This window comes from Mustela erminea, chromosome 11, assembly GCF_009829155.1.
Source record: "Mustela erminea isolate mMusErm1 chromosome 11, mMusErm1.Pri, whole genome shotgun sequence".
Taxonomy (NCBI): Eukaryota; Metazoa; Chordata; class Mammalia; order Carnivora; family Mustelidae; genus Mustela; species Mustela erminea.
In genome coordinates this window covers 1466594-1480393 of record NC_045624.1, presented here as the reverse complement: position 1 = coordinate 1480393, position 13800 = coordinate 1466594, and the positions used below count along the sequence as shown (strand labels likewise).

Below are 13800 nucleotides of genomic sequence, written 5' to 3'. Positions count from 1 at the left end.
GCTACCCTAACCGCTGCGGCTGCACACCTGGCCCACGAGCCCATGCTTTGCCTTGCCCCCAGCACGCCCTCCGGAGAAGCGCCTTCGATCGCTGCGCCAGTGCCTCACAGCCGGGGGGCACTTTCTCCGTCGCCAGCGGGCCCAACCTTACCCTCCTGGTGAGGCAGCTGCTGTTTTTCTACAAGCAGAGCGAAGACTCAAAACGTCTGGTGAGTGCCGGCTCCACGTCACACAGCCTCGGTCACGGGCTTCCCAGCATTCTGTTTCTAATGGGGTCGGACAGCCTCCAGTGTGTGTTTGCGAGGCTAGATCACCAGAGATAACCTCGTGCACCTTATGATTAATTATTGTATTTCTTGCATATTTTTACTACGAATTGCTGATTTTTGCAAACGAGCTGTTTTATTTCAGATTTAGATGAGTTTTAAGTGTACTTTGTTTTAGTAATACATTTAGTGACTTAGCTTTATACTGATGTGCTGTGTTAACGCAGAAAATCTGGGTCGTGTGGTCTACACTACAAAATAAATCCTGATCGAGAAGATTCACGTTTTATCATGTCTCGATTCAGTGTCTGTTCAGCACTTGCGGAAGTTTGGAGTGTTACTGTGCTGTAACGATGGGCTTCGCGCGGACTGAGGTGACTGTGTGTGTTGTGTTTCAGATATGGATGTATCAGAACTTGATCAAACACAGCTCTCTGTTTGTCCAGCAGTTGGACGGGTCCGAGAGACTCACGTGTCTGTTTCAGATAAAGAGGCTGATGAGCCTCGGCTGCAGGTAAACCCCGTCAAGGCACGCGGTGAGGGAGAGTTGCCTGTGGGGCTTTAGGACGACCTGTGCCATCCGGTGCGTGAACATCTCTGTTCTGTTCTGTTTTACAGGTTACTGCAAAGCTGTAGCGATGACAGTTTGAATGTCGCACTTCCGATGAGGATGCTTGAGGTGTTTTCGTCTGAGAATACGTACTTGCCTGTTTTGCAAGACGCTAGCTATGTGGCGTCCGTCATTGAACAGATCTTGCACTACATGATTCAGAATGGTAGGTGGCGGCTGGGCCAGGGCAGGGCCGGCGGGGTGCCCTGTAGAGCTCGCGTGCCTGCTCCAAGCACCAGGAGTGACGGCGACAGGGCCCCACTGCCGAGGGGAGCGCCGACACTTGTCCTCCACCCTAAACCTCTGGACGCGCGCTCCGCTCTCCAACACCTCCTGTGACTGAAAGTGAAGCAAGTGGATGCTGGCGTCCAGAAACCTGTGGGGCCGCGCTGACGTGCACCTGCGGCAGCCGATCCCCCTGCGGCGGGGCCAGCATCCGCGTCCCCAGCTGGCAGGGGCAGTGGTGCCGCAGGACCGAGGGACAGGTCAGTGGCTTCGCCGGTCTCAGGAGGAAATTCCGGTCTTCACCTCAGTCCGGCAGAGGAGATGAAGACACCGGGTCTGAGATCTCTTTCTGACTGGGTCACGCTGTGACGCGTTGACGCTCTCCCAGTCATGGCTGCGTTGTGTTAAGCCATAATAACCGAGATCTGAAATTCCTCCGAGGACACGGTGGTGACTGAAACAGAGAGGGCTTCTGACACTTTCATGATGAATTAAGCAGTGTGAGACCAACACTTAAAAATCTGACTCCCAGTGGTCTCACAGCTAGGAAGACAAACACTTCAGGGCTTGGACTTGAGAAGGACTAGCATTAAAAAATAGGTACGTTATCGGTCAGAAGACGTGCTGTAGGTGGTTCTGGAAGGTAGGAGTTACTGGTAAAACCGTAAATCAATGTCTTTTTGTTCCCCAGAGCTGATGGACTAATCTAGGCTAAACCTAGCTAATTCAGTCCTCAGTACTGAAACTGTAAAAATCAGATTCGCATACATCTCAACCTTGGCGTTCGGCTTCGGTTTAAAAAAAAAAAAGATCAAGTGGTGCCGGGGTGGCTCAGTTGTTAAGCATCTGCCTTCGGCTCAGGTCATGATGCCAGGGTCCTGGGTTCAAGTCCCGCATCGGGCTCCCTGCTCAGTGGGAAGTCTGCTTCTCTGCCCTTCTGGCTGACATGTACATGTGTGTGCGTGTGCTCTCTTTCTCTCTCTCCCTCAAATAAATAAAATCTTAAAAGAAAAAGAAAGAAACCTCCTTAGTTTGTTGAAAAATTAGGGAGCCAACTGAAAGTAAATTGAAATTTGTGGGCTTTGATCTTTTAAAAAAAGTGATGGGGGTTGCCTGGGTGGCTCAGTTGGTTAAGCAGCTGCCTTCGGCTCAGGTCATGATCCCAGCGTCCTGGGATCGAGTCCCACATCGGGCTCCTTGCTTGGCGGGGAGCGTGCTTCTCCCTCTGCCTCTGCCTGCCACTCTGTCTGCCTGTGCTTGCTCTCGCTTCTCGCTCTATGACAAATAAATAAATAAAATCTTTTAGAAAAATAAAAAATAAAAATTTAAAAAGTGATGGTGATTGAAATCATCCCTTGTGTTGGCTGATGCCTGACTGCGTGTATTGATTCAGGCTGAGCAGTCCGTGAGAGTTTTTACTTTTATTGTTTTCTATTCTTTTCTTTTTTTTTTTTTTTTTAAGATTTATTTATTTATTTGACAGGCAGAGATTACAAGTAGGCTGAGAGGCAGGCAGAGAGAGAGGAGGAAGCAGGCTCCTCGCTGAGCAGAGAGCCCGATGCGGGGCTCGATCCCAGGACCCTGGGATCATGACCTGAGCCAAAGGCAGAGGCTTTAACCCACTGAGCCACGCAGGTGCCCCTATTGTTTTCTAAAAGTTTAAAGAATATAACTAAGAAATGCATTATTTTGCAATGCATCTAGAAGTAGAAAGTGTGTCACAATCTTGCGGTGAAACTGCCTCTTCTGGCACCTTCCGTGGGGACATGTGATGCCATTGGGTGATTCCATAGCTCTGTGCAGTACTCAGGGCCCCTCGTGGCAAGTGTGGCCACTGTCCGTCGCATGCTCTGTTACTGTCGACGGTGCTCCCTGTGCTGTGCTTTCCGTCCCTGTGACTTAGTGACGTCACTGGGAGTTTGTTGCTCTGAATTCTGCTCACCGGTTTCTCCCGGCAGTAGGAGTCTGTGACATTTGGCACTGTTTCCTATTCACAGTGTGTGTTGTGCTACGGATGTGCGTGCCTTAACGAGTGCGGCTGGCCTTCAGACTCTAGTCATGCTGTCAAGGGATCTGTTTAGTACATAGATTGGTGTTGGCGTGTTAATGGTATAATATTTTTAAAAATCCTCGATGTACTCCCTATGCTGTCCTTTTTTTGTTTGTTTTCTTGTTTTAATCTCCACGACTTAACTCATTTTACGGCTGGAAGTTTGTGCCTCTTGATCCCGCTCGTCTGTCCCACCTCTTCCGTCTTCTCGGGCTCCCGGCCAAAGAGCTTGCAAGCTTCCCTGCTGGGTTTCGCTGGAGATGAGAATGCACGAGGTCAGGGTTGGAGTTACAGAGCCGGTGTGAGGACAGAGCACTGAGGAGTCAGTGTTTCGTGGTCAGGACTCCAGGGGAGATGGTGGTGTCTGTCTGCTTGGCTGGGGCCCCCAGCTGTGGGGCAGTGATCAGGTGGATTGGGGTAGAAGCCGGCCTTGTGGTGGCAGGGTCCACCTGAAGCAGGACAAAGAGGACGGAAGTGTATTGCGTCCACTGCAGGGAACAGAGGCTGGGCTGTCTGCCTCCAGGCTGTGCGTGGGGCGGTGTGTAAAGGAGCAAAGTGAGGCGGTCTGGGACATAGAGAATTTTCTCCCTTCTTGGTAACTTGGCCTGACTGTAAGCAGCCCACTGGTCCATTAAGGCCTGCAGATACCTCGAGGTGGGTCTCCTGATGGGCCTGACCATGTTCAGCCAGGGCTTTGTGCCCTGATCAACTTCCCCTTGCTCAAGCCTGTTGCCTAAAAGTGGCCTCTGCACAAATTTCTGTAGGACTGTTTTCACAAAGTGAAGCAAGTGAATTGTGTATTTCATGTGCGCTACCAGATGTGACAGTAGTGAGATATGTACCAACGACACCTGGAGATTCCTCTTACCCTTTGTAAAAGGAGGCGGATGTATTTAAAAGACTGTAGGATTTGGGTCACCGGTGAGGCCAGAGTTGATGCTTACTGCACACCTTGCAAGCCCATCAGACGCTTAGTGAGGTCAGAAAGGGTGTTGCTTCAGCTTGAATTCCCGGTGCCCATACTGTGGTCTCCAGCGCCATCATCTCCTCTAAAAGGAACTGAGGAACTCGCCAGAGCAGGGCTGGTGAGTGGCAGGTCCTGGCTTCTGGTCCGCAGATGAGGACAGGCGTTCTGGCGGTGCTCTCCATGAGTGGGAGAGCTCAGGGCCTGCCAAGCCCACCCCGTTGCCCAAAGACAGGATGGCGTGAGAGTCCATGAGGATTACCGCTATGGCGGATGCTTCCGTGTGCCCATATCCAGGAGCTCAGCGTGCTCAGGAAAACCACAGAGCCGGTTAAATTCTTCAATCACAATACCTGGGCCTTACTGGGATCCTGATTCAAGCAAACCAGTTAAATGAAATTTATTGCAAGCAGAGTTGGAGACTTAAACACTGACTAGATGCAAGGAATTATTAATTTATTTTAGCTGTCATATGGCATTTTTAAGAAAAATAAAGTCCTTTGATGACACACTGAAATAATTTTATTTTAGATTTGCTTCCCAGTGAATGGAGGAGTGGGTGATGGGCAGATGGAGCTTATATACCTTTTCAGACTACATACATATTTAACTTTTTCTTAATAAAAATGTTGAAGGGAGAGGTGCTTGGGTGGCTCAGTGGGTTAAGCCTCTGCCTTCGGCTCAGGTCATGATCTCAGGGTCCTGGGATCGAGCCCCACATCAGGCTCTCTGCTCAGCGGGGAGCCTGCTTCCTCCTCTCTCTCTCTCTGCCTGCTTGTGATCTGTCTGTCAAATAAATAAGTAAAATCTTAAAAAAAAAAAAAAAAAAAAAGTGGAAGAGAGTCCCGGCTGGCCCAGTGGGTGGAGTGTACAACTCTCCATCTCGGCGTCATGAGTCCGAGTCCCACACTGAGTGCAGAGATTACTTTAAAAAATTAATAAACTTTAAAAATAGGGGCCATTGTCTGTTTAACTAGTAACATTTAATGAAAAAGGAAAGTTGAAGAAGAATTAAATTTGGACCCATGCAGATTTATAAAAAGCATTTTAAAATTAACCCATTTTTTTTTCTCATTATGATTAAGGTGCCAAATTTTAAGTATGTGTTTTTCCTTTCTTTTAGGGTATTATAGATCTCTCTATTTGTTAATTAACAACAAGCTTCCATCAAGTATTGAATATTCTGATTTATCTCGAGTTCCTATAGCAAACATTTTGCTAGAGAATGTTCTGAAACCATTGCACTTTACTTACAACTCCTGTCCAGAAGGTGCAAGGTAAGAGTGGGGTAATTGATTTTGTAAGTTCACAGGTTCTGTATCTAACAGTAACTTTTACACGGATGCTATTTTACATATAGACTTCAAAGTCAGATTTTTACTGTATTAGTGTGACTCGGTTTAAAGAAAAAGTTGACTATTTCTGTTTGGCCTGTACGCTAATATAAATTTATGATTCTGATCATCTGGTTATTTTCTTGTCTTCTAGTAGCTGTTGAAAGATAGGAAAACATGGCAAAACTTTCCTCAATAGGAAAGGCACAAAATCAGTTAATTTCAGTTGATATCGTATGCTTAGCTTCCATTAATTTTGAGAAGAATATTTTTTGCATGTTAATTGTAATCAGTGATTTTGTAAACAGTATGCTTCGATAAAAGCTTCCACTCTTCTTTTCAGACAGCAAGTGTTCAGCGCCTTCACTGAGGAGCTTTTGGCAGCACCTTTCACAGATCAGATTTTCCATTTCATCATTCCAGCCTTAGCGGACACGCACGCTGCTTTCCCGTACGAGCCCTTCCTGAATGCACTGTTGTTACTGGAGAGCAGGTGCTCCAAGACAAGCAGTGGGGCACCGTGGCTCTTCTTCTTTGTCTTAACGGTTGGCGAGCATTACCTGGGTATGAGATACAAGATGTGTTTTGCCTGAACACGCACGTGTGGTACTAGCAGGTGCAAGTCCAGAGATGGGACGCCAGGGGCCGGTGTGCCGTGTCAGGGTGGCCTCTGCAGGGGGAGCGTATTTGCTGAAGGTCTGTGTCCTAGCCGGTGTCCCTGGGGAAAGTTTCTAGGCACGTAGTCCCAATTCAGGGGTGCCTGGCTGGCTCCTATCAGTGGAGCATGTGATTCTTGATCTCAGGTTGTGAGTTTGAGCCCCACCTTGGGTAGACATTACTTTAAGTAAGAAAAAAAGGGGGCCTGATTCAGATATGTTACAAGGCCACACAGATTAAAAAATTTTTAAAGTTGAATGGGAGAACTGTGAGTGCAGGGTTGTTGTCCCCATTCATGCCAAACTTCCGATGTGTGCGCATTCTAGAATTACAGCCTCTTTCTCTGATGTGTTGACACATATATGTGTGCATGGATTACGGTAATTTTGATAAGAAGTTGTGGTCAGAAATGTCTCTCTGAATATAAGAAAAGTGATACCCAAGTTTTCTAATCCGATATTACGACCGACTGTCTTACAAAGGGACCCTCTCCGAGGAAGGACTGCTGGTGTACTTGAGGGTGCTCCGCACCTTTCTGTCTCAGCTCCCAGTTGCACCTGCCGGCGCGAGCTGTCCGGACTCGGCCAGCGACTCGGAAGATGAGGCTGAAGAGGCAGACAAGCAGCCAAGCGCCCCGGTGAGCTCCTGAGGGCCGGGGCCAGCGAACGGATTACACTGCACCCCACTCCTCCTCATCTGGGGGTCGGACTTTGTGTCCGTCCTTAGTTTCAACTATATAAGTAGCGCCTCAAAGGGTTCTTGTTATAAAGCATTCAGACCGCAGACGAGGTTGCTCCGTGGCCGCTCTGCTCTTCCCACACGTGCCCCTCTTCGCGACTGGGGGTTGGGCCTCTCTTCCACACCTTCTCCGACCAAGTGTATGTGGGTCACGTGATTATGTGGGTTTTCATGCACGGCAGGCCACGCTGTATAGTAATTTAACTGTTACTTGGGAAATTTTCCTCCAAGTGAAATTGTTGGGTTTAAAGGCTAATAACAAGTTCCTAGTTCTCAGGAAGGGCACTTACTGTGTAACAAGCATTGTTCTATTTTTAAGAATTTTTTTTATAGCAGCTTTATGGCGATACACTTTACCATAAAATTCGCGCGTTTAAAGTGGTGTCCAGCTGAGTGGTCTCTCAGCGTACTTGTCTCCCTGCAGCCTCCCCCATGCGGGGAGAGCGTGGTCTGCACAGAAACCCTCGGCAGTCAGCAGCCACACACACCCTCCCCTTCTCCCGGCCTCAAAGGGAGAGAAAGCTAAGTTCTTCCTTGCCCTGTCTTGTGGACACCAAGTAATGTCTCCTGTTACTTTTCAGCAGTTTTGTAGATGACAGGTGTTATGATGTATTTGAAAACGAGTTTTGAGTTTATTGTCGTGTATAATCTCTGCACCCGTTGTCCCATTTCTCACCTAGCATGGTTTGCTATTTTCAAGGGATAAAAAGCTTTGCATTATACACACATAATTTCCGTGATATTATCTGCTGCTTTTTCTCTTAATTACACAATTGAAATGTCTTGAGGTTCAGATATCATGGGTTTAAAAATTTTTTTGTTAGGAAATTTCCCATTGATTAATACTAAGTCCAGTCCCAGAAGGACTGCACTCTAGAGGGCTCAGGTTTTCCAGGGGAAGTAAATCTTTAGGATCTTGCCAAGTGAAAGGATGTGTTAGTACTACGCCCTCCAGTACAAATAGCGTCATTAGCAGAGACGGAAAAGGACCGATAAGAAAAACCGGATGAGGCCTTGCCCCTTGCCGCCAGAGGGAGGGCTGATCACAAAAGGGCAAAACTGAGTGTTTTTGGTGGAAGCTGCAAGTCTTGCATCTTTCAGAGTTCAGAACTGCACCCAAAGATGGGACTCTTTTGTATCGTTAAAAAACAAAACAAAGTGGGACTCTGTAGATGGAATGTACATAAACGTGTTCTTAGACGACACTCCTCAAATACGGAGTAGCTTTCTGGAGAAGCTGTGACATTAAAATGGTTGTACACAGTATGGTTGGTGCCCACGTGGAGCTGAGGCGGCCCCCACTGGAGAGATGTTCGGGAGTCCCAGACAGGAGCAGAGTGGGAGACACGGGAACAGAGGGAACACTCGGGCTCGCTGGCTTGTGGCTACACTTCTCTCACGTAGGGAAAGGACACCGTATCTCTGTTTATCTTATCTTTTTCTTTCCCTTCCCCCCTGTTCACCTGTTTTGTTTCTTAAATCCCACATAGGAGTGAAGTCACATGACGTAAGACACTCAACTCTAGGAAACGAAACTGAGGGTTGCCGGAGGGGGGGGGGCTGGGGCGACGGGGGAGGAGCATGGAGGGGGGCCCCGGGATCGCGGGAGCGCTGGCTGTGCTGTAGGACTGAGGAGTCACAGACCTGTGCCCCTGACACCAGTAACACCCTGTGTGTTAACTAAATTCAGTTTAAATTAAAATTTTTTCTAAAGTCCATAAGACTATAGATGCATATGACATAAAACTTCGATTTCGAAGTTTCTAAGTGTAAGGCTTTGGTGTGTGAGCCGTCTCCTGGGCTGGGCATCCCACAAAGCCGTTAAAGTTTTTTTGACAAACTGCAAAAAAAAAAGAAGTGCAACTTAATTTTGTTACTTATAGTTGTAGGAAATTTTACTCCACTTTATTTTTCTCCCTTAATATACAAGGGATTTAAGGTCTGTGTTACTACAGGTATGTGACTTGATGCCTTTGCTTCTCTTTTTTTCTCTTCATTATTCCCCCGCAATGTTTGTTACGTCTCCTTTCCTGTCCACATTTGGGTTCAGAACCAGTGACCCAGCTGTAGGCCAGGTACTCAACAGATTTGACTTGAAATCTTTATTTTTTGGTCAGATCTTTTTGTCCATTGCTTATATATTGCCTTTTCTTTCCTGTGATCATTATGTAGAATCTAATTTGATTGAAAGAGATTTTTCCAGAGTCAGATTTCACTGTTTTTAAACACTTAGGTCTCTGTATAATTTAAGTATGACACTACAAAAGTAGTACCCGTGCATGTTACTTACGGATTCAAGTTTGGCAGGTAGAATTTATTACTTTCATCTAAAGCAGTGTTTTATTTTGTACATGATTGTCGATGACATAACTCCTATCCATGCAAGTTTCCAGACAGGGTCGTCAGTAGCACCCAGTGTTGCGCATGTATTTTCATACTCACGAACACTTGAGTATGCGTGCACATATATGAGAAAAGCATGTGTCTTTGGTGAATTCCCCATATAGATGAATACACAGCAGCTTAGTTCAGGTTTTGCTCAGTGAATCAGATCCTTAGAGAAAGTAAGATATAAAATGTATCTTATTTGATTTTTTAAAAAAATATTTAATATTCTGACTATTTTTGCTTAACTGTCGTCTCCCAGATAGCTTCCAGTGGAAATTCTGCTAGACGGTAATATATTCCCACACATGTATGCTTAGTACAGTGGTATCTAAAATATGAAATTAATTTTTCCTGAAATGTCAGTACTGAAATATTGTCCTATCAGGAGGCAAAAACTGAGTATGTACAGTTCCTGTGTTGTTACGCTGGGTAAAATTGGTGCCTAATACAGACGACTGTGGGTGGAACTCTAGAAGGTTTCCTAGTACCTTAATGGCTGTGCCCGCTGTGATGTGGGCCACTTTTAGATCAGGCCTGTTTTGTGTTCTCGGGGGAGTGGAGTCAGATCCCCTGCGCAACATAGCGGGTCCTTGCCGCCCAACCGTCGTGAACTCAGAGCAGCTTGCCCGCTGTGTTTAGGAGGACGGCCGGCTGTCGGTGCCCTACATCACCGAGGAGTGTCTCAAGAAGCTGGACACGAAGCAGCAGACCAGCACCCTGTTGGCCCTGGTGTGGAGGGACTCCGCCAGCGAGGAGGCCTTCACCTTGATGGCGTCCATTGGCCACACGCTCATGGTGCAGCACCGGATGGCGGTGCCCAGAGTCAGGCAAGTGGTGCGGGGCCGCAAGAACAGCGGTGTGCGCCCCGGCGGCGGCCTGGGCTGCTGCTTCCCCCCGGGGCGCGATGGAGGAGGTTCCCGCGGTGCCACCGTGCCTGGAGAACGACCGCTGGTCTTTCTTTTCTAAACCAGCTGGTCCTGTTGGGCTCCGCTTCCCTGGCCTGTCGTGTAGTAAATGAAACGAGCGCGTTTCCCTAGCGGGCCGAGCGCGGGCTGCGGTTGAGGCCTGGCCCCTCTCCGAGTGCCGGACCCAGCCTGCCTCCCGGAGCCCGCGTGTCCCCGGATGTGGCGCTCCCGCGGCGCGCCCGGCGTCGGGCCGCCCTGGGCAGCTGTGCAGCGGGCCCGTGAGGGGACAGGCCCAGGTCAGGATGAGGCCCGTGTGCTGACGTAAGTAAGTGGGACCGCAGCGTTGAACGGTTTTTCTGTCATTGGAGCGCTGGCTCCGTGGTGTCCAGAGAACGTGGCAGGTACCTCACAGCGCACGCTGCAGGGGTCATGGGGTTTGAGGGGGAGCGCAGGGACGGACGGTCGCAGACGACCTGCTGAAAGCCTCCGTCTCCCCACACTGGGGCCCGCTCTGCATCCGACCGTTGAGGTCACCCGAAGAGCTCTCTGCTGTTTCTATAAAGTGCCTTCCTGTGGTGTGGAAAGAGCTGGTGTCTTGATTAGGAAAGCAGCCTGCCTAGACGGGCCACACGCTGAGGACACACCACCGGCCGAGCCTGCCTTGGACGCCGCACGCAGCCCGCCGGCCCGCGCTGTCCCAGCACCCTGGTGTTTGCTGCCCCTGGAGGAAGTGAGGCGGCAGGGGAGGCGCTCCCTCCGGGGGGACCTGGCTCTCTGTGGGCTGATTGCGGCAGGGCGGGACGTTAGATCTCGGGAGCAGAGCAGCTCGGCCAGGACCGGGCTTTGATGGCAGTGCGGCGTCCGCGCTGCAGGCTGTAACCCCTGCAGCTCAGCGCGTTGCTGCCTGGTCTGGGCTTCACCAGTGAGCGGCTTCCGAAGGGTATTTAGTGGGGAAAGGAGCTTTATGTGGAGCCTTGGTTTTACGACTACTGCACCTGTTTCCTCTAAGAAACTACTCCAGGAATTTCATTTATGGTTTAAATACATCAGCTTTTAAGTACCTGAATGTTTCCCAGAGCTCGTGAAAGCAGGTAGACTTCCTTAACTACGCTCGATTTTCACTGCTTTCAGGTTTTTGGTGTTTTTTTTAAGGTATTTAAAAGATGATTAATAAATTCAGGGCCGATGATGCCCTATCAGCACCTCTGAGCCCATGCGAGTCCCTCTTTCGTGGTTGGGATCTGCAGTTGTGATTTCTTCTTTCTCTTCTTCTGCGTCTGCTGCTACTGCTTCTGCGGCATCTTCAGATTTATGCATTTGCTCTAGCGGTGGGAGGGGCAGAGGGAGAGAATCTTACATGGGCTTTACACCGAGCGCAGGGACCGACTCGACTGGGGACTCAGTCGCAGGACCCTGGGACCATGACTTGAGCCAAAATCTAGAGTCAGACGCTCAACGGACCGAGCCCCCCAGGTGCCCTGCAGTTTTCATTCCTGTCTAACATTCATTGTCAGGATGTATAAAGGAACAGGAAGACCCTTTGTACACTGATGTGTGGGAAGATTTCCAAGGTACATGTTTAACTGTAAAAAGGAAACTACGGTACAAAGTGGATAATAACTTACTTTTGTGTCAGAATGGTGAGAAAAGTGGGAATGTATGTTTGTATCATACGCAGGAAAGTCATAGAGCTGGTTATTTACATGTCTGTGCTGGGCAAGTCAAGAGTGGAGGAGAGTGTGGACTTCTCACTGTACTTTTTTTTAACGATTTTTATTTATTTATTAGAGCGAGAGCACACGTGAGCACATGAGTGAGGGTGCGGGCAGAGGGAGAATTTCACTCCCCGCGGAGCAGGGAGCCTGATGTGGGGCTCAGTCCCAGGACCCCAGGATCATGACCTGAGCTGAAGGCAGACGCTCAACTGACTGAGCCACCCAGGCGCCCTTTAGTGTGTGGTCTTTGATAGGTTTTGAGTTTCAGATTATGGGAATTACTTAAATTTCAGAAAAGTAATAAATGAATTGCCAGCTCCTTTTATGGGAGAAAATTCATAAATCTTGCCATTGGACTTGGGACTCTGAATAAATATTTGGATATAAAATTTATTTTTTCCTTAAGAAAATATATTCACTATCTTTACTATGAATACTGTGGTTGCATTGTGAGAGGGAACACAAGAAGGCAGTATTCCAGTGTCCAGAGAACTAAACCCGAGAGATGGGCACTTACGTGGACACGCGAGGGCAGCCCGCGTGCGGTGCTGAGCATTGACCCTGGCTGACTTGGACTCTGCGCTGGCAGGCGAGGTGTTAGTGTGTCATCAGGCGGCTTTGTGCTGCTGGGAAGTGTTCCACGTAGAGCTGAGGACTGTGCCCTTCTGTGTGCCCTCCCTTTGGCCACGCCTCACCCTGCCCTGCCTGGGGGGTGGGGGGTGCGGCACCCCACAGGGCACCCCACAAGCCCAGCCCTCTGTGTCCTTCTGCACAGCTGCCCTTCCTCACACCCCCTCCCCTGCTACCTTTGCAGACACTGTTCTCACGACTTTCCCTTTGCTGTTGCTTCTCTACTCTGTTTCAGTGCTTCCTCAACTTTGACTTCCTTTCCCTTTAGTTTCTTTATTTTTTTCCTACTCAGTCGGTTTTCTGGACGATAGGCTCCAGCCACTTTCTGGAGCTCCAGACTCCTGTTAGCAGTTTAATGGGCTGTACCGAGACCCCTACCCGCTCCGTGAGATTGAGTTCAGCACATTCCGACAAAACCTGGGGTTACACTAGGGGAGCCACTAGCAAAACGTGGCTACTTCACTTGAAATTAATTACAGTGAAAGTGTAAACCCAGTTCCTTGGCCACGTAGCTCGGCACCTTTCAGGTGCGTGGTAGCCACGTATGGCTGGCCAGTGCCCTGTTAGCTAGCACAGCACAGACCACTCGCAGCGCCACAGAAAGTCTGCTGGACGGACTGGCTGGGGCTTGCGGTCGCTCCTTCCGTGGTGATGGTGCAGACAGGCCGTCGCCGGGACGCGTGCGTGTACGTGCTCGTGCTCTGCTTTCCGGGCTGAACGGTCAGAAACGTGACCCGGCCGCTGTCCTCCTCACACACCTGCGAGGGCGTCCCCTTAGCTTTCAGGAGAAGACTCGGGTTCCTCAGTCACTGCCAGGCTGTGTCCCCCTCACTGATCAAGTGTCCGGTCACCTCTGCCCCGGCCTCGCTCGCGCCGGCTCTCTGCCTCCTCTGCGTTCCAGGCCGGGCCCTTGGCCTCTGCTAGACTCTGTCCAAAACGCTTCTTTCCTCCCTGAATTCTCTTTCCTGGCTCAGTCGTCTGTGAGATTCACACTGAGGTTATCCTGTCAGAGGCCTTCCTGAGTCACACACTGAGATGTCGCCTGTAATTCCAACTTTCCGTGACATTTTCATTATATGGCAGGCGCTTCCTGGGAGGGCTGGGTCAGGAGTGGGGCTCACAGCCCCGCGGCCGCTCGGACTTGTTCCTGGTCCTCAGCTCCTCTGTCGCACGCACTTCTAGAACCTCTGAGATGGAATTTTTGAAAGTAATGTTTTGGGCATCACAAAGGTTGCTATTATCTTCCTGTGGTTTTCTTGAAAGTACATCCACTCACAAGGCCTCACAGGTCAGCTTTATTGCAACATGTGCTGCATTT

General features: G+C 49.3%; 1 protein-coding gene across 6 annotated transcripts in view; it reads left to right on the top strand.

The window, feature by feature from the left end:
• UBE3C (ubiquitin protein ligase E3C) overlaps positions 1 to 13800 on the top strand; it is a 109009-nt gene that overhangs the window by 26551 nt on the left and 68658 nt on the right. For all 6 annotated transcript variants that reach the window (XM_032304263.1, XM_032304262.1, XM_032304265.1 and 3 more), the window contains 7 exons: positions 63 to 209; positions 665 to 780; positions 885 to 1042; positions 5239 to 5392; positions 5793 to 6013; positions 6589 to 6743; positions 9872 to 10059. In XM_032304263.1, the coding sequence (XP_032160154.1) occupies positions 63 to 209; positions 665 to 780; positions 885 to 1042; positions 5239 to 5392; positions 5793 to 6013; positions 6589 to 6743; positions 9872 to 10059 (1139 nt within the window). The remainder of the gene's footprint in view (positions 1 to 62; positions 210 to 664; positions 781 to 884; positions 1043 to 5238; positions 5393 to 5792; positions 6014 to 6588; positions 6744 to 9871; positions 10060 to 13800) is intronic.